The sequence below is a fragment of the Rhipicephalus sanguineus genome, chromosome 1 (assembly GCF_013339695.2).
Source record: "Rhipicephalus sanguineus isolate Rsan-2018 chromosome 1, BIME_Rsan_1.4, whole genome shotgun sequence".
In the NCBI taxonomy this organism is placed as follows: domain Eukaryota; kingdom Metazoa; phylum Arthropoda; class Arachnida; order Ixodida; family Ixodidae; genus Rhipicephalus; species Rhipicephalus sanguineus.
In genome coordinates this window covers 291,079,193-291,098,465 of record NC_051176.1, presented here as the reverse complement: position 1 = coordinate 291,098,465, position 19,273 = coordinate 291,079,193, and the positions used below count along the sequence as shown (strand labels likewise).

Genomic DNA, 19,273 nt, shown 5'->3' with positions numbered 1-19,273 from the left:
TGCAGTATTTGCCCTCGTCCGCGTCGCCACTTTGTGCTGTAATATTGCATTCTTGAATCAGCTCCTGCTAGCCCCCTCGCAACAATCCGCGACGGCTGCGGGCGCTCTGCAAGCTGCGAGGCTATAGCATATGTGTTGGAGAAATGTTTCATACTTGTGTAACCTCAAATATGATTACCCGCTTAGACAATTGTTAGATCTAAACGGGCAAGAACTTGCTTCAAGTTTCTATTTTCAGCATCCGCAAAAATATTGTACGTGATTGCTCGCGTTTTACCTCAGTTCGAAACTTATGCGCCTGTTGTGCGTTGCGCTCACGACAAACGAATGGCGCAACGAGCGCTTGGTCTCTATGGTCTTTCTACCGTATATTGATTTCTACCGCCAGTGATCGATATTCTTTGCAGTTAATACATCTCCACTGTCGTTGGGTTTAAGAAGACCAACTTGTTGGGCAAGTTTGTTGATACTTGAGGAAGTCAAAACATTGTGACAAGGGAACGAAGGACAGAATGCACTATTGAGTGCCTTTGAAACATCACGTCTGAAAAGGAACGACAAGACGCGTAATAAGCGTTTCTTTTACTCGAAAACGTACAGCCGTGGGTGTACTTTAACATGAAACCATGTGTGCTTTATTTCGCCATTCTTTTTTCTTCCCTAAGTCTGGGGCCGAACTCCGAAAACGTTTCTCGTAAGTGTTCTTTCACACTGGCCGGTCAGTTTCGTTAATGAGATGGCCAGTGTCTGCATTGGTTGGAAATTCCTTTTACGAACAGTTTGTGAATGCGAGCCTTTATGTGTTTAGGTTGGTTGGATTGCGGGGTTTAACGTCCCGCTCAGCAGCTGAGCATGGCAACCACTAGGCCATCGCGGCGGCTTCGATGTGTTCAGGTGTTTTCTACTTGTCTGACGTTGGAGCGGAAGCCGCAGCGGTGGTACGTTGTGGTTACGGTGCTCGGCTGCTGATCCGAAAGACTCGGGTTCGATCCCGGCCGCGGAGGCGAAATGCTGGAGGCCTGTGGACTTAGATTTAAGTGCACGTTCAAGAATCCCAGTTGATCGAAAGTTCCGGGAGTCCGCCTCCACGGCCTCTCTCATAACCATATCGTGGTTGTGGGACATAAAACTCCAGCAATTCTTAGTATTAATAGAGCGGAAGTTTCTTGGGGGCCGCTGCCAACACTTGCGCAAAACTGTCTGCAAACTTGAAAATCGATATCATACTAAAACCGAATCAACAGAGCTTTTCATTCGTAAATATTTTGACTGTTCATAGTGCCTTACTTTTCTTTTTCGTTTTTCTTTCGAGAGCTACGGATTCACAATGCTTCTCGTAAGTGCTATTTTCTATTGTCCAGCTGCATCCGATAATAATATGTCCGCGCCATCACGATTAGTTGACGTCCGGTCTTGCGAGCAGTTATAGAGCGTAAGGGCGTTTTGGTATATACCTAACACAAGACCGCACTCGCAAACAAATCTTTCCGTTGGTAAGTGTTCTTTGCCGTTGGTCAGCCGCATTCACTAATGATATGACCAACTTCACGATGGCTGAAATTATAGCTTAAGAGCTCTTTGTGAATACTGACCCAGACGTTTAATGTTGTAACATTACATTTCATTTTCCATTCTTCCTCTCATGCGACGTGCCGACTAGCGAGTCCTAGCGAAACTCCGATCCTGAAGTGCGTGTATGTGTGTGCGCGTGTGTGTGAATTTATATTTTTAAGGCATCGAGGAAGATTGGCGATGAAAGTTGTTTCCTGACTGCATTTTCCTCACATGCGTAATGACTGCGTGAAAACGACTCCCCAAATTATACCGCGTGTCGCAACAGGCTCTTCTCTTGTATGCATCCTGAAAGGCCCATGTTCATTAAAAGCAAAAAAAAAGTTTGTGTAGAATGTTGTTTCGGAATTAGGAAACATTCAATATTTGAGCGACGTCGTGTACCAGCTGGAGAGACGTCCGGTGATGAAAACGACAGCATCTCTGCAGCCACTCCCTTCCGCGGCGGGTCAACGATAGGGAAACACCTGTCATTGCAGGCGTGCGTGCCTGGGGCTCCAGGCAACTTAGGCAAGAACGTGTGCGCTCCATTAGAAAAAAGGCAGCGACCATTCCCAGCCTGTGTGTGTATATATATATATATATATATATATATATATATATATATATAAACATGTGAACATTGCGTTACCTACAACAAGCGTCATCAGTTATTTTACTATGCAGGCTATATTCAGTTTCTTTTATTATTATTATTATTTTGCTTGTCCGTGTAGCTTCATTTTAACTGACGGCTTATTTCCCGTGTCGACACTGCAAACATGTCAGGTACCGCGAATGATCAGAGAAAACGCGTGGGCAGAAGTCATCTTGGAAAGCCGATGCGCTTGCCGTTGAAGGAAGCTTGATCACTTTCTTTTTTTCTCTCTGCCCACCCGTGGCGCGTGGCTCGGCTGTTTTCCTTCCAACCGAGGCATTTTCCTCTTGAGGTCGTGTGGGCGGCGGTGCTTGTCGTACAAGCATTGGGCATTACGCAACAACGGCGGTGCGACCGAGAAGGAACAGAGCTCGCATAGTTATTACCCGAGCTGTATATACATCTGCATGTAATCTGGCACGCTCGCTGTACCGTGCACCGTTATAGAGGCTGTAGAGACCGTCAGTCAGTCAGACCTCTGGTAGCAAATATCTCAAAGCGGAAGCTAGTCGGATACAACTTTAGAAGTCAGCGGCATTTCCTCCTCAAAGGCGGATGAACGCAAGCCTGCACCAATGGGAGCGCACTCGGGACTGACGTCACGAGCGGGACGACCGGTGACTCCGCCTACGGAGAACATCGGCGCGTGCATGAGCGAGACTATTTCTTTAGTCGCGGAGGCGATCGGCTGCCGCACTTCGGTCGTCTGGGCGGGGCCTCTCCTGACTTATTAAGTTGTATCCGAAGGGAAACAAAGCTTTCAGCTTGTAAGTATTCTTTGCCATTGGCCAGCTGGCTTCGCTAATGATATGTCAGACTGGCTGAAATATGTCTTACCATTAATTCTAGCGTAAGATGTTTTTGGCAATACGGGCCCAGATACACAAGGCGCCTCCTGTGTTACAAAGTGGTCACCTATTCATAAAAGGTGCCGGTCAGTCGCGATTGATAAACTTTTATCGTGGAAACCGGCGAGCAATGACAAACTAGTAGCCTACTGCGCAGGCCCGTAGCCATAGGGGGGGGGGGGGGGGGGCTAGGCCCCGAAATTTTGGCGAAGTATGTGTATTTACCAGAAATAAACAATGAAAATAGGTGTTTTTCTCATATAGTCAAGTTTTCCAGCAAGTGGGCCCCCTCCCAAAAAAAAAAAAATTCCTGGCTACAGCCCTGCTACTGCGTATACGAAAAAAAAAAAAAATTAAGTTTGCCAACTCGACTCTCAATAAGTTGACAGCCGCTACCCATGCATAGCTTCCACGATACATACTGCGCAGTTTTCCGTGAGACATCGTGCATTAATGACCGTTTTGCGGCCAGGAGGAAATGGGAGCTTCTCATGGCCGAGCGCTAACAGAAATCGAAGCGGCTTCGCGGTGATGCTGCTTGATTCGTTCGGAGGGAGCTCGAGATTTCCTGCTAAGCCGTCGGTGTTTCGAGGGTGGCCGCCCATCCGCTCCATGTGGCCACGCTGCGACACGGGACAATTAAGTGCGTGCACTCGCTCGGCGTCGCTGCTTTGAGAAGCGCTGATCGTGCGTGTTGCTGCTGCGGCGATGAGTCGCGGACGAGCACGAGCTCCTGGAACAGCGATGAAGCGCTTGTTGCGCGCTAGGCATGCATACATACGGGCGCAACAAGATAGCCGACGTATACGTATATATACAATACACTGGCGGCGCAGAGTTTCAGCCCACAACATTTGTTTCGACATTGCTTGTTTGTGCACTTTCCAGCGTCTTCCTCGCAGTGCACACACACAGCTGGCACGCATGCTGTCTGACTGGAATGCCGTGTTTACACTTTTGCTTGGGTCATCTTGAAGCGAGCGGCTGCTCGCGCTGCGTATTCGTATAAGAACGCTGGCGATCTCACTTGCTTGGCTTCTCGCTGACACGGCTGCAATTCAAGGGCATTACAGATGCCGGATCCGCATGCTACACAGCCTGGTATCTTTGTTTGTGGCTCTCAAAGCCATCTGGGAGGCGAGCTTCCAGTCATAACTTCACGTCCGCAGCAGCCGCGCTGTGCTTGGGATTGTTTCTTTGCTTTGGCGCATTTGCAGTGTTTACGCAGACTTCGTTTAGGTTGTCTCGGCAGCGCATATATGCACGTGTGAGTGCCAAGGCCCGAGGGGCTTCCAACCTTTCGTACAACGAGCCGCACCCGAAAACGGCTGGTGAGCCAGTGGTGATTGAAGTTGTCGTTGCCATTTTGTTTCCTTTTTTTTTCAGAGCGATGAGAGAGTTGGCGAATTTGGAGTTGCATATGTGCAAGCCCTCTTTTGATTGCTTCTTGGCTTTATAGTCAAGGTTCAGCCTGTTTCACGATACCTGACATGTAGTTTAACCGCGTGTAGACAAATTTTTATTTTTATTTATTTACAGATACTGTCAGCCCTTACAAAGGGCTATAACAGGAGTGGAAAACAGTACATAATAACATAACAATCATTGTAGAATCAGAACATAATTAACATGTACAATCAGAACTTACAGATAAAGGGACAAAATGATGTAACAAAATGTAACAAAATGTAACAAAATATCCCGCGCAGATGTGAAATTTGTTGTATACACGAATGAAGTTCTTGGTATCACATAAAGAAATTTTGTTCATTGCATTTTTAAAGTCAGTTTTAAGTGATGCAGCAGTTTATTATATGCGGCCCGGTTGCTGTTATTCGTGTTGCCTTATCACTTCTCAAGTGCATTCGACACATGCTTAAGTGCGAAAGCAATTTCTGTTTCCGTCTTCCAGTTAAAAATGGTCTGCTTTAATTGCCAGCACTGCTAAAGTGCTATCGTTTGTGGCATGTGTTTGGTCCGAATGTTTTATCGCACGAAAGTGTGCAAACTGATTAGATTGTTTTTGTTCCGAGGTACAAGATAAAATTTCAGCCAATCCTGACGTTGCACATATTATTAGCGAGATTTTACGACCAATGGCAAATAGCATTCGAGAAAGAACAGCTTCGTGAATTTGGCACTAGGAGCCGAAACAGGAATACATGTGTGAAAGGCGAATATCAGTGTTTCGTTAGCCTGTACTTGATTTTGGTAGCTGCAGTGTTGGCAGGATCCTCTCTATACAGGGTGTTTCAAGAAATGTGTCCAACCTTCACAAAAAATCAGGAAAATGCGACATTTGATTGCTGCCTTCAGAATTGGTTTTTCTGTAGTGGCAGGGATTTTAAGATGGTTAAAGAAATTATTTGGGACTGTAATTAAAAAAGTTAAATTAGTTAACTTTAATTAGTGGAGTCAGGTGGTTGTATCAAATAGGAGAGTTGAAGTTCTTCATGCCAGAAACCCAACCCAACTTTGAGATTTCGAAAAAGTGGCATCTGGTAATAATTACGAAGTAATAAAATTCAACCAAATTCAATGGCGAAACCTAAACAGAAGTATGGAAGAACGCAACTGCCATATTCTTCTCAGACGTCCAAAATGAGTGAATGACTTTTTCTGTAGCGCTAGGGATCTTAAAATGGTTAGAGACATGACTTGAGACAGTAATTAAGAAAGTTAAATTAACATTTTAATTAGTGGAGTTAGGTGGCTGTGTCAAATTGGGGAATTGAAGTTCTTCGTGCCAGAAACCCATCCCAACATTGAGTCTTCGAAAAAGCGACCTCTAGTAATAATTACGAAGTAATGAAATTCAACCGAATTCGATGGCTTTCGCTGTTGAAAGCCGTTGCATTTCGTTGAATTTCATTACGCCACAACAATTACTAGAGGACGTTTTTTCGAAATCTCAAAGCTCGGATGGGTTCCTCGCATGAAGAACTTCAATTCTCCGATTTGACACAATCACCTAACTCCGCTAATTAAAAAGTTAATTAATGTAACTTTCTTAATTACTGTCCTAAATGATGTCCTTAACTACCTTAAAATTCCTGCCGCTACAGAAAAAGCAATTCTGAAAGCCCCGAGCAGATATCGCATTTTCCTGATTTTTTGAGAAGGTTGGACACATTTCTTGAAACACCCTGTATACAGAACACCTTCATAAACCGGGAACAACAACTGTAAAAACAATAATAATAACAAATGTGGCGGGAGTGCAACTTGAGACTGCTGAACGTGCGCCACGCGACGTCCCACTGATTACGCCATATGATATCTCTCTGTACATCCTCGCATGGCGTTAGAATGGAGGTGCTTCATATGGGAGTCCTCTGACTCGCAGCCTCCGGTGAAATGGAATTCATAATCTGTTTGTTCTATCAGCAAAATAGGGCCTGTTTCACACACACACACACACACACACACACACACACACACACACACACACACACACACACACACACACACACACACACACACACACACACACACACACACACACACACACACACACACACACACACACACACACACACACACACACACACACACACACACACACACACACACACACACACACACACACACACACACACACACACGCGCGCGCGCGAAAGAAAGAAAGAAAGAAAGAAAGGAAGGAGAAGGGAAGGCGTTGTGTCAGAAGTGTTCCTAAGGACCACCCACTCGCGATGTCGGCAACCGCGTACACCAACGAGTAACGCCCACGTGCAATCAGCCCGATACAAATGCCCCGGTTGTGCGCCTGACGGCCACACGGACAGCGGCTGCCGCGGGAGAGGCGTCGGCGTAGCGCACGACGCGGCCGTCAAGCGGGCGCCGCGCTGATCGTTGCATGTGCTGCTGTCAAGGTTACGGCCGCCACACCGTCCGGTATCGGCCACACACAACAACAAGGAGGTCAATCGCATCCGTGCGTGCATCGATCCTTTGCGCCGTGTCCACGGGCGACCGTGGAGATTTTACACCGATGCATGGTGCATATACACGCGAAACGAAACCGCTAATAGCAGGCGGACGCAACCGGCTCAAATTTCAAGGACAGTTCGCCGGCGAAATAAAAATGGGAGTGTAGAAGGATGCGGTGGCTCGGTTATCTTGCGTTGGCCTCACTTTTTGAAAACGCAGTATGGGGTTAATACATGAAAGGCTGGAATCAACTATATACATGTGATCAAACTGCAAAATAACGTCCTTCACCCTTCATTATTGTTGTGTCATTGCTACTTCTTTTGTATTTGTATTTGTAATAACCACCCTGCATGGACCACGAGTCCGCAGTATTGAATAAATAAATAAATAAAAATATATAGGTCTCTTTCGTGACGCGTCTGGTTTTGTTCGAAAGAGGTGAAACTAAGAGCGGAACCAGACCACCAGGGGCCGTATTTTCGAAATGTCACTTTATTTCGCGAAAATTTCCGTGAAATGCCGGACACATCGGCGTCTGTACGGGCGGCAGCATTCTTGACAGACAGCCGTGCAGAGTTAAATGTTATAGGCTGTTTTAGATCACGGTGGTGGAAACAATGTCGCCCCACGACGCTTTCCGTGCTGTTCACGCGAGACCTCAGGAAAGTGTAAGCATCCCCGGAAGTGATCGTGCTGGGATGCTATTCTGCGCCTGTATTCAGAAAATCTTTTGAGGCTGCGATTGTTCGCACAGATTTCCCTACACACCCCCGAAGGCGTTGTACACACACCCGCGTTTTTCTTGTAGCACTCCCTTAATTTGTAACATTTTTTTTTTCTTGCGACGGGAAACTTGCTCTAATAGAGCTGGAAGGAGACGCGCACAGTAACTGCGCTTTTGCATATTTGGCTGATTGCTGCGTGTAGAGAGGTGAATTCATTAAACTGCGCACAGTTTATGCAGTCTCATGCTCTTCTGTTTTGTATGTTCGTAACTACGACATTATTCCTTGTGTAAAATGAAGTACTAATTCTTTGCAATCTCAGTCATGAGTGTCGGAGTCACAAATGTTGCTAGTCCTACGCAAGCACACACACACACACACACACACACACACACACACACACACACACACACACACACACACACACACACACACACACACACACACACACACACACACACACACACACACACACACACCACACACACACACACACCTCTCTTCCCCCGCCTCGCCCGAAGAAAACTGCCGGACCAGATTTAAATAAAGTTTATTCATTCATTCATAATTGCCGATTTCCCTCAACCCCTGTACCCAAACCCCACCCTCCTTTGCCACACCGCCTAATTTAAGTTCCCGGGGAAACTCCTGATTGTTCGTAGGAGCAAATTTCAACTAATCGTAGTACTAAACATATTATTAGCGAAGGCATCCAGCATGGCAAAAGTGCACTTAATTGCGCTCGAAAAGATTTCTGAGTTTATCCCCGCGACGTTGTCAGAGATTTATAGCTTATTGCCGAATTCGGCATTTCGTCAGTTCTGTTTGACCGTACTGAAGTCTTGCAAGGCGCCAATATACGGCGAAATTCGAGAGCACAGCGTCCAGAGTGTGTACAAAAGTCGGTTGCACCGCACTTCACCATAGACGTCAACCAGTTCGCAGTATATAGGGCACGAGAAGTTCAGAAATTGTGCAGCTCGAGTTCAGCGGTGCAAGCACAGCGCGTCACGGGACGCGATTACCGAAGTGCAGACAAGGGGCAGGCTCTTTTCATCCCGCTAAAATGTTCGCCGCTTAAAAGCTCAGTGACAGGCATCGCAGTACAGGTGTGGTTTGGTTCTTTTGCGTCTTGAAAACGACGGGAAACTATGGTCTCTATCCGACGTAATATTTATAAGAGCGCGGCACCAAAGAATAAAATATATTGATTCACGAACTGAACAGGCGGTGCGCCTTCCGCTGGCGAACATGCTGGAGATTTTTTCTTTATCTCTCTTTTTTACCTCAGATTTCCAAGTCAGTACTGACATCCAGAAAAAAAAAATAAAGCAGCGTTCAGGTAATCAGCGCGGACAGATAAATTGGTAAATATGCACAACATGCTTAATAGTCGCTGCCACGCGTAAGTATACCCACGCAGCGTTGCCTATGATCGGCACAGAAGTTTTTTTTTTTTTTAATCAGACGAAAGCTTAATGGAGTGTTTATTGCTGGCGTGACTGTTTTTCCTCGTCATATTGTGTTGCTAACGGTCTGATCTCACGGTCATCTTGCCTTCAAGTACATGAAAAATAATTGCGTGGACTCTATCTGCAGTATTAACGGTGACCGCCCTATATGTTTAGGACTCCACCCACAGAGACATCTTTGGGCGCAAGTGATCGTATGTGTGTATGAAGTGCTTTTGCCTACTTCTTTTTTTGTCTTGGTTGTTTGTTAGTTCAGTATCAATTTCATGGTTTCGGAATAGCTGGCTGTAACGCAGCCTTACTTTCCCATGTTCTCACACTTAAAAAAAAAAGACATAACAGATACGCGTAAGCGGGGTTTGAACGGCGCTTACGCCTGTGTGCTGCGTCGTTTGCTGCTTAGCACCTGCATGTGTGATCAATTCGACAACGTCATAGGGGTGGTGAACGCAGAAGCATGCAGAAAAATAGCGAACCCTGCAGTCCTGCCCTTTTCGTGCACCATTGGAAACGAATGAGAGGGTGCCGAACATCGTGAACTGTTGCAGGCGGTGCAGACGCATTGAATGGACCAATGTATGCATATCACCCCTGTGGTGGCTGTCGAATTCCGTCATGTTGGCGATTAGAGCCACTTAGAGAGGTCAGCCCTGGTGAACAAAATCTGTACTGACAAAATGGCGAACGGGACATAATTGGTATGGGCTTTGACCGCGTACCGAATAGCATCCGAGTTCCGTGCCATTTTAAAACCAGGTTTCAGGTTTCACTCGTGCCTCGACAAAGAGTTTTCTCAAAATGACCCATTTATCAACACCCGACGCCTGTGCGTGCTGAAGAAATGCTCATGTGACATGTATGTATACGATTCAAGGTTTAAGGAATACGGTTCGCGGATATGCACCGCCATTTAAAACGTCGTATACTATATCTGATATCCATTTCCGACGCCGTCACGTGGGCGATCTGCAGTGATCGATCAGGAGATGTCTTACTATGAGCTGCTATGTGAAGCTCTGCACAGTTTAGGCTGACTGACTGGGTCGGTGGGTGGTGATTGAAATTCTCATCTTGTCCGTATCTTTGATGCTATAAGCCGGACAGGCGTTTATGACATTGATGTTTGCAGCTATTTCCTCCTCACTCCTTTCGGTTTATTCAAAACTTGTGTAAGGCGGTCATTATTCGCATCCGCAAGCGTATACGAGCGCCCACCTCTCGGGTCAGCGCTTCGACAGCCTTTGCGGAGCTCGCGTGTGCATGCCGCCTCCCCAGCGGCATTAATGCGAGTTTTTTTCTTGCTGGCGTGGCCCTCGCAGCGGCCGACCTGCAGGGTCCGACCCTGACCGGCATCAAAGCCCGGTACCGGATCGGCGAGCGCATCAACGCCACTTGCAGCAGCGGCCTTTCCAGTGCGGGTCCCACTCTCCACTGGCTGATTAACGACCGAGAGGTACGTACACAACACGCCCCATGCGAACGCCATTTCCGCTTCTTCGCATTCGTTTAGGGCAGCGCCCATCCCGAGGTATGTCCATCTCTCTTGTTTTGCGGGAAACATGCTAGTTTTCTGCAAGAACAACTCGATCACGCGTCAAGCACAGTTGTGAAATGCCGATGGATGTTGTTTTCTTTTTCATGCCCTGTGGCATTAACCGGAATAGTTTCCAGTTTCGGCCGCCTTTACTCCACACACACACACACACAACACACACACACACACACACACACACACACACACACACACACACACACACACACACACACACACACACACACACACACACACACACACACACACACACACACACACACACACACACACACACACACACACACACACACACACACACACACACACACACACACACACACACACCACACACACACACACACACACACACACACACACACCACACACACACACACACACACACACACACACACACACACACACACACCCACACACACACACACACACACACACACACACACACCCACACACACACACACACACACACACACACACACACACACACACACACACACACACACACACACACACCACACACACACACACACACACACACACACACACCACACACACACACACCACACACACACAACACACACACACACACACACACACCCACACACACACACACACACACACACACACACACACACACACACACACACACACACACACACACACACACACACACACACACACACACACACACACACACACACACACACACCGCATGCCGACCAACGGCATGCGGCACTTTCGTCCGAAAAGTTTCGAAATAGATACGAGACATTATTCATAAATCTTCTTTTAAGTAAATGCCGTCCACGATCGACCGTCGTCTCATGCCCACTGGCCGTGCATTTTCTATCGCAAGTGCGGTATGCCATTGGCTTGCCGCGCCTTCGCTATATAGCGTTATGTCCCACAGCCAGACTGACTGGTACCTAGCTCGAACAGGGCCCATGAGCTTCTTTCTGTGTGAATTCCCCGCCCTGATCTCCGTCGCCGCTGTTCAAGCAGGTAGCAAGCTTGACGTTCTGGAAACCTTATTCGGTGGGGCGCTCTTCGAGCCGCTGAGTTCGCGACATGAACTGATGCATGTAAGCGCGACGGACAGCTAAACCATTGCCTGATTAGCCAAATGCCGGTCCTGAGTTCTGTTGCAGCACATGCACGACAAGCCATCGCAAAAATAAAGATGCTCGTCTGTGCTATGGAAGTACTCATTAACTGTGAATGGGCAATTAATAACGGTGATAAAACATCTCTCGCGAATTGAGAGTGCCTTAAAAGAAGGCATGTTCGACTAGTACTTGAGAGTGCCTTACCTGCATGTTCGACTAGTACTTTTGGAACACACCGCTACAATGTCGCGTGACTAAACGTTATGATGAAACCGTGCCCGATAAACGTACGTATACTACATGCTTGGATTATTACTTTTAGAACTTGCTTACAAGATCGAGATAAGGTCGGCCTTTCACGATGTTGTCAAGCTGCCGGAACACTCGGAAATTCCCACTTGAAGAGACTCGCCAGAAGAGCAAGCATGGTTGCGACGGAAACGACTGCTGTAATGCGTACATACATATACGGCAACACGGGAGCGCGTACATTGTATTTGCTAATAATGCCAGTATATATACGCCATAAGTAGGCATCTCAAGAACACACCGACTAATGAGACGTAAGACATACATAAGTGAAACCTCGGTGATACGAATCTCACGGGACCATCAAAAATATTCGTATCATCCGAAATTCGTATCACCAGAAAGCATGGAAAATTAGCATGCGACAAAAGAAACCTGGCGTACATTTTCATTTATTGTTTGTCAGGGCTGCGGCAACGTCAGGAAGAATCCTGAATGATTGTCAGTTAAGTTTTTAGATGTCGGCAATCATACCAGCACTCGTAAATATACGGCCTGTACGCGCGCATTCATTAATGAACCAGGTGCGTTGTAACCCACGACACTCGGAGGCCGTGACGCGTCTCTGAAGGTTTATTCTGGCCGTAACAAAAGTGTTTTTCTTACACCGTGATTCTGACGATTTGGCGGTGCGGCGCGCATGCCCACGCTTGCGTTCCCGCGCTCGCACGTGCTTGGCGCGTCTTCCGCGACAGCGCGGACAGCACCTCTTCCTACCTAGGTGGTAGCGAACGTTCGTATCAAACGTCGCTGGGTGAAAATCGGTTCGCAACAACCGTATGCCATTACACTGCAGGCCAATGGGCCTTGGCCGGGACCAACGAAAAATTCGTATCACCCGGAAATTCGTATGAGCTGTGATCGTATCATCGAGGTTTCACTGTATTGTGTATGCGAGACGAAAGGTGCGAAACCTCTACTCTACAGACATGTAAGACGTTTTTGTTTTGTTTTGACAGCGGAGCTGTTTAAGCTAGCGTCAGTCCATAATATGTGAACAGAAACTATCATCATCATGGACCGGCACGCGCTCTCTTCGTCCTCCTCTTCTGCTTCACTCCCAGTACACGTGCGCCGATTTGTCCGGCGTCTGGTGCGATAACTCTGACGGGCGAGAGAACGAGTACAGAGAGAGAGAGAAAGAAAGAAGGAGGAAGAGAGAAAATTCTTGGCGAGGCGGGATTCCAACCCCCGCGGCCGCCATGCGAAGGCGAGAGTCCTAACCACTCGGCTATCTAGCTACGCTAGTAGAGCACAACAAAGCCTAGTATAGTCACGGCAGCGCTTTGATCCAGTGGCCGTGGTATACTATGGCAAGGGCGTGGTAAAGGGAAGTGAGGCTGAGGATGGGAGATAGTAAAGCATAGCGAAGGAAGAGAGAGAAAGGAAGGGATGAAGTAGAAATGCAGAAATAGCGAGAAAGAAATACATAAAGAGAGAACGAAATAAATGAACCGGGGCAAAAAGACATAGAAGAAAAAAACAGAGATCAGAGAAAAAGAAACAAAGAGGGAAAGAGAAAAATAAAGGCAAGCGACGAAGGCCGCCCAGCTCCGCACTTCCTTCAGGCTCGGTACCACTAGTGCGAAGCTGCCTTAGTTTTTTTCGCCCTTTTGCACGAATGTTTGCATAGTGATTTCAGTGCTGCTATATGCATGCAGTGTAAAATTCTATTGCATGCTGGGTTTTACATTATATTTACTAATCTTTGTTCTTAAGTCAACCGCGTCGTTGTGTTTGGTTTTGTCATATTTTACAAGAGCATCCAGGAGTATACATTCTGCAAATGCCTCTGTTTCAAGTCGTCGACTGTATCAATGGTCTTCAATGTACAAGATGGCAGATAAGGTGTCGAAGATGGCGACCAGGGGCGTAGCCAAGGGGGGGGGGGGGGTTGGGGGTTCAACCCCCCCCCCCCCCCCGAAATTTTTCAGTTTTGCTTGCGTATATATACACGCGCACATACAAACGCACGCACGAGCATACATAAAGTATGGTTGAACCCCCCCCCCCCCCCCCCCGAAACAAATTTCTGGCTACGCCCCTGATGGCGACGATCGAGTGTCTCATGAACGCTGAAAAGAAAAGAAAGAAAAAATGCTAATCGAACTTCAAGTCGTAGCTCGAAGGACTTCCGAAGCTTTCCTTCGAATGTGTTTCAGGCCAGTGAAGTGATGAATTAAGCGCAACGCGACGTGTGCTTCCTCACAGCCGACCACAGGCGCTCGATCCTGCGCCTGTGGTTCGCTTTTGTTGGCTCGAAGCTTAGCTCCTGCTCTGATACGCTGCCTGTCGGCGTCATTGTTTACAAAGGTAAAGTGCTTTCGTTACGGAAAGGAAAGGCGCCATGTATGTATATACTTTGTTTTTGCTTTTTGTTAGCCCGATTCTTCAGTTCATCCGAGTTGACACAAAGTCTCGTCACTCGAGATCCGCAAACTTTTCACCCAGGAGGAACAAATAAATACTGCGTAAAAAAAGTGCGCATTTCTTGGGTGTTTCATTTCTTTCTTCTTTTTTTTCAGCAAGGTGCATGTTTGGGCTAGTTGGTACTCCATTTGAACATATAAATAGCGCGAACTTCAGGGACGAAAGACAGGAGAATGCGACACACACAAGCGCTACCGTAAACCGTAAACTCCAAGATTCGGGACAGAAGTGAGGAAAAGGCTGAACGCTGCCCTGGTCACCGTCCATGGCGCGCTGCCCTGGCCGGAAACCAAATTCCCAAATGTTTTCGTCCGTAACTCCCGTTTCCCATTGGCCAGTTCGCGTCGCTTACGATATGTCCCGCATGGGGATTGGCTGAAACTTTCTCTTACTAAGAGTTCTAGCGTAATACGTTTATGTGAAAAATGCATGTTGCTGGGCGAGTCGGTCGTACATCGTTAAACAAGGTGCTGCGCAAAAGAAACATTGACGAGAAGAGAAAGAGTCCTCTTTCGCGCCACGCCTTGCTTAACAAGTTCGTGTGAATACCGGCCCAGGTTGATTGGGACAAAGAACACCTTGTGTTTATTTTTCTTTCGTTCGGGCGAATGAGTGCCTCATCAGACGTGAAGGCCTCGGTTGGCGAGAAGGGAGGGCTGAGCTTCAATCAATCAATCAATCAATCAAATCAAATTTTATTTTCGCTTCAGACAATACAGTGCATTGTCACTGCGAAAATAGGGGACCAGAGAAAAAAGCTGCGCTTGCGCAGCTTGACTAAGCTCTGGTCACCCGTACAGCAGCAGTGACAGGACGAAACATCTAAGCAAGTCTTGTAGCCGCAGTATATACAAATGCTACTACCAAAAGTAGTTACCTAATCTACGTTGTTGAACTAAAAAAAAAAGAACACCAATGTATGTTTTAATTTACAATCACCATAGTAAAACCGGCTGCTGTAAATATACGAACATGAGTAGTTCCAATACATTTATATAAGCAGATCTAGTAAGGTTTTTTAGTACAGTTAATAACATCAACATTTTTGTGACGTCGTCATGACGACGTCGCAGATCGCCGTAATTTGTGACCTTCTCGTGACATATGGCGGATGACATCGTCGACTGAGGTGCAGAAAAGTTACGGGGGGGAATCAACACAGTCGACCTCCTACAAGAAGGACAAGCAGAATCTAGGAAGGGTTCAATGACGGGGAAAGACCTTTCGCCTCGATGTCTCTTATAGAAAGAAGTTAAGGACCCTGGCAATAGTTTTTTTCTCTATTTGAATAAAGAATACTAGCGATTTTCTTAGTTTGGCCGTTACTTCTTTCAGCTCGTTTGGAGGTTTTATGGCAAACAGGTACTCCACTCCCATGCCTCAGTCTGCAAAGTACTCGTATCGTATCCTAGGAAGTATGCGTCCTCGAAGCCAGCGCGTGCGTGTTATTGAACTGGAAAGTAGAGTGAACAGCTTCTTACACGCATGCGCTGGCTTCAACAATACTTCCTAGGATCACGTGGGATACGAATTCTTTTGAAGACTGAGGGATGGGAGAGGAGTACTTACTTGCCGGAAAGGGACATTAAAGAGAAAAACGATTTTTCTCATATTTGTAAATTATTCCTTCACGATTCCAAAATCACCACGCTTGCCGCGAGAAGGCGCTTGGTAAGCGAGAAGACGAGCAAAAAGAACATGCGGGTGGCGACGCACGTCAAAATTCCCGCACCCAACGCCGTGACGTAATAGAGTTTGTCGGTTTCTGCTAGGCCATACGTAGTTCGTAATTGGTAAAAATGAAGTACATTGACCTCTGAGGGCGCCATAGACTTAACATACAAAGTTTCAGGAAATTTCGTTGTGCATGCAATGTCGCCAAAATTCGAAAAATACTTTGAAATCCGTGACGTCACGCGCGGAGATTTCGGCGCGAAACTTAAAAACAGAAACTTTGGCCATGATTTCCTCCCGTATTAATAAAATATAATGATGAAATTAACAACATTGGAGTTCTCAAAGCACAGTTCATCGATTTAAACCGATCCGTAGTTCCACTTTAGTGTCCCCTTAATAATAATTAAAAAAAAAAAAAAAAACTAGCCGTGGACAATAACCTCCGAACGAGCTGAAAGAAGCAGCGGCAAGATAAAGAGAAAAAAAAACCACTAATGGCCCGTTCGACCAAGTCAACCAAAACTGGACGATCTCTGTCACCCCTTTGTGCCTTACCTGTAGTGCCAATACTATTTAGTGAGGTCGGTGAAACGGAGCAATCATTTTGGTTGTGCCCAAAGATCGAAGTGGAAAAAGAAAGGCGCTGCTTTGTGGTCTTCATTTAAACTGTTCTTCCACTCACGAGCTTCCAAGAGGTTCATTTGAATAATCAGAAGAAAAGGAGTTCTTGGTTGCCTCCTTCGATACAGTCAGTCGATCAACGTTTAGTGACACACCCACGTTTACGGCATATCAGATGCTCTGAAGTAAAAAAAATTGCCCACCATTCATATGCGCGTCCAGCTGTAGGTATATGCAATCGTCACGTGTATACCATTGCACGCACATGTTATAAACTGACTAGTGAAATCGTTTTTATGACTCCCGTGCTCCCAAATCTTGCAGGTGAGCTGAATACATATACACATTTAGCGGCGATCGCTGAAAAAGAGGGCACCCGCTACATGGCGGCTATGTCGCCGCGCTGCTAAGCACGAGGTCGCTTGTTCGATTCCCAGCCGCGGCGACCAGGGGGGTAGGCAGATTTTTTTCGGGGGGGGGGCACCTCCTTGATTTGAAGTGGGGGCCGGGCATGCAGGTTTATATGTCGTCAATTATCATTTTGGGCTCTGTATGCCATAGTAAAAAAAATTTCGGGGGGGGGGGGGGCACGGGCCGGTGTGTCCCCCCCCCCCCTGGCTACGCCACTGGCGGCGACTACATTTCATTGCGGGCGAAATGCATTAAAGCCGGTGTACTTAGATGCGCGTTACATAGCCGCAGGGCCGGTATTTTGTAGCGATGCATTATGCTTGAGTATATATATCTTATCGTCTGCCACTCACGGCCGGCTGACCACGAGAGAGCATGAAAAGGCATCGAAAAACGTATCGCTACGAAATAACGGCTGTCAAAATTAATCTGGAGTCGCAACCTCTGAGAATGTTTCGTGACCATGCACTGCCGACCCGAAGGTCGCGGAATCGAACCCCGGCCGCGGCGGCCGCATTCAATGGAGGCGAAACGCTATAGAGTCCCGTGTACTAAGATTTCGTTACACGCTAAAGAACTCCAGGTGGTCGAAATTTGCGGAACCCTCCAATACGGCGTCCCTCGTGATCATATCGTGGTTTTGGGGCGTAAAACCCCAACAGTTGTATACGCTATTTCGTAATCATTTCCTGGTGCGCGACCATTTCGCGCACACGCCGTTCTACCGCCCATGTTCCAACATTCGCGGGTCACCTTCGTGGGAGCTGCTATTTTCCACGGCGTCAGCGTATCGCACAAACATGCTTGCGCACCCAGCGTTTGTTTGGCGCGCTCAGCCGTGCGTCGAATGGCATGAAGCCGTCAGTTATAAACGACCTCCGCACGCAGTGCTGGTCGGAAACTGACTTTTTTTTACGCACCCTCTGTGCAAGCCAATTAAGGAAGCATGCGTGCCAACAATTCATGTATCGTCCATTCAACTATAGTGTTGTTGTTATTCTTGCAGCGTATACCGCTAAAACAGCTACATAAATCTACAGTAGCCGCAGAACTGCGGCTCTCTATATATAGCTTCCGTAGTGACGCTGTGCGCTTGTATGCAGTGCTTTTAACGTCCTCTTTCGCAGTGAGCGCCGGCATTATGTAAAGACGCTGTCACACACAAAACGCAATCCTGTCATACGAGCCATCGGATATACTTTTGAGCCACGCGCAGACCGAGCGCGGGTGCAAACCGTGGCGCAAGCTTCTCACAGCGCGCGTTTCCATTACCTCGAGAGATCGTGCTACGAAGTCCTCTTTTGCTCGACTGCGCGCTCTATAAGTTGACGTCATCGAAACGAACCCTCGTTGGGGCTGACGTATTGGGCAAGACGAATCGTCCTGAGCGGGCTCATCAGCATGAAACGGAGGGGGCCGGCAAAAGTAAAGAAAGCCGCTGGCAAATGGGGTCCCGCGGAGCGGGAAATCAGTTCGCTCACTTTGGTTATTGCTGCTCTCGAAGCCTGAGGTCATTACGCAGCGGGTGGGCCGATGGGCGGTGCCCTCGTCTCCCACCGTCACTTTCCTACCCCTGTAACTAAATAGGGAAAAAAAAACAAAAAAACTGCCGCGTATGCGGTCATTGGTGCACGAAACCAAGAACGGGAAGACGTTTTCTGGTGACGTCAGCCTCACTTGATTACATTACTTCGTAGATGTTCTCGATTCCCACACCTAAAGCCAAAGTGACGAACTGCAGCACTGCAGCTACACGGCTGGTTTTGCTCCGTTAGAGGGAATTTCATTTCTGCGAGGCGATATTGAATCTCAAATGAGCCCATGGTTATAAAAAGCAGAGCAACGTCTCTGACTGCATTGCGCTGTGGGTCAACAACAGCACGAATAAAGCCAGCAAAACCTCGCCTATTTTTCGTAATACTGGTAGCAATATCTTCGCTGCCATTTGACCCCGCGCCATGTCAAGAACCAATCAAC

At 47.2% G+C, this 19,273-nt stretch overlaps 1 protein-coding gene across 1 annotated transcript in view; it reads left to right on the top strand.

Annotated features, from left to right (window-relative positions):
- The window catches only part of LOC119379258 (uncharacterized), a 116,302-nt gene that overhangs the window by 20,911 nt on the left and 76,118 nt on the right, over window positions 1-19,273 (top strand). The window contains exon 4 of the mRNA XM_037648506.2: window positions 10,510-10,643. Coding sequence (XP_037504434.1) covers window positions 10,510-10,643 — 134 coding nt within the window. The remainder of the gene's footprint in view (window positions 1-10,509; window positions 10,644-19,273) is intronic.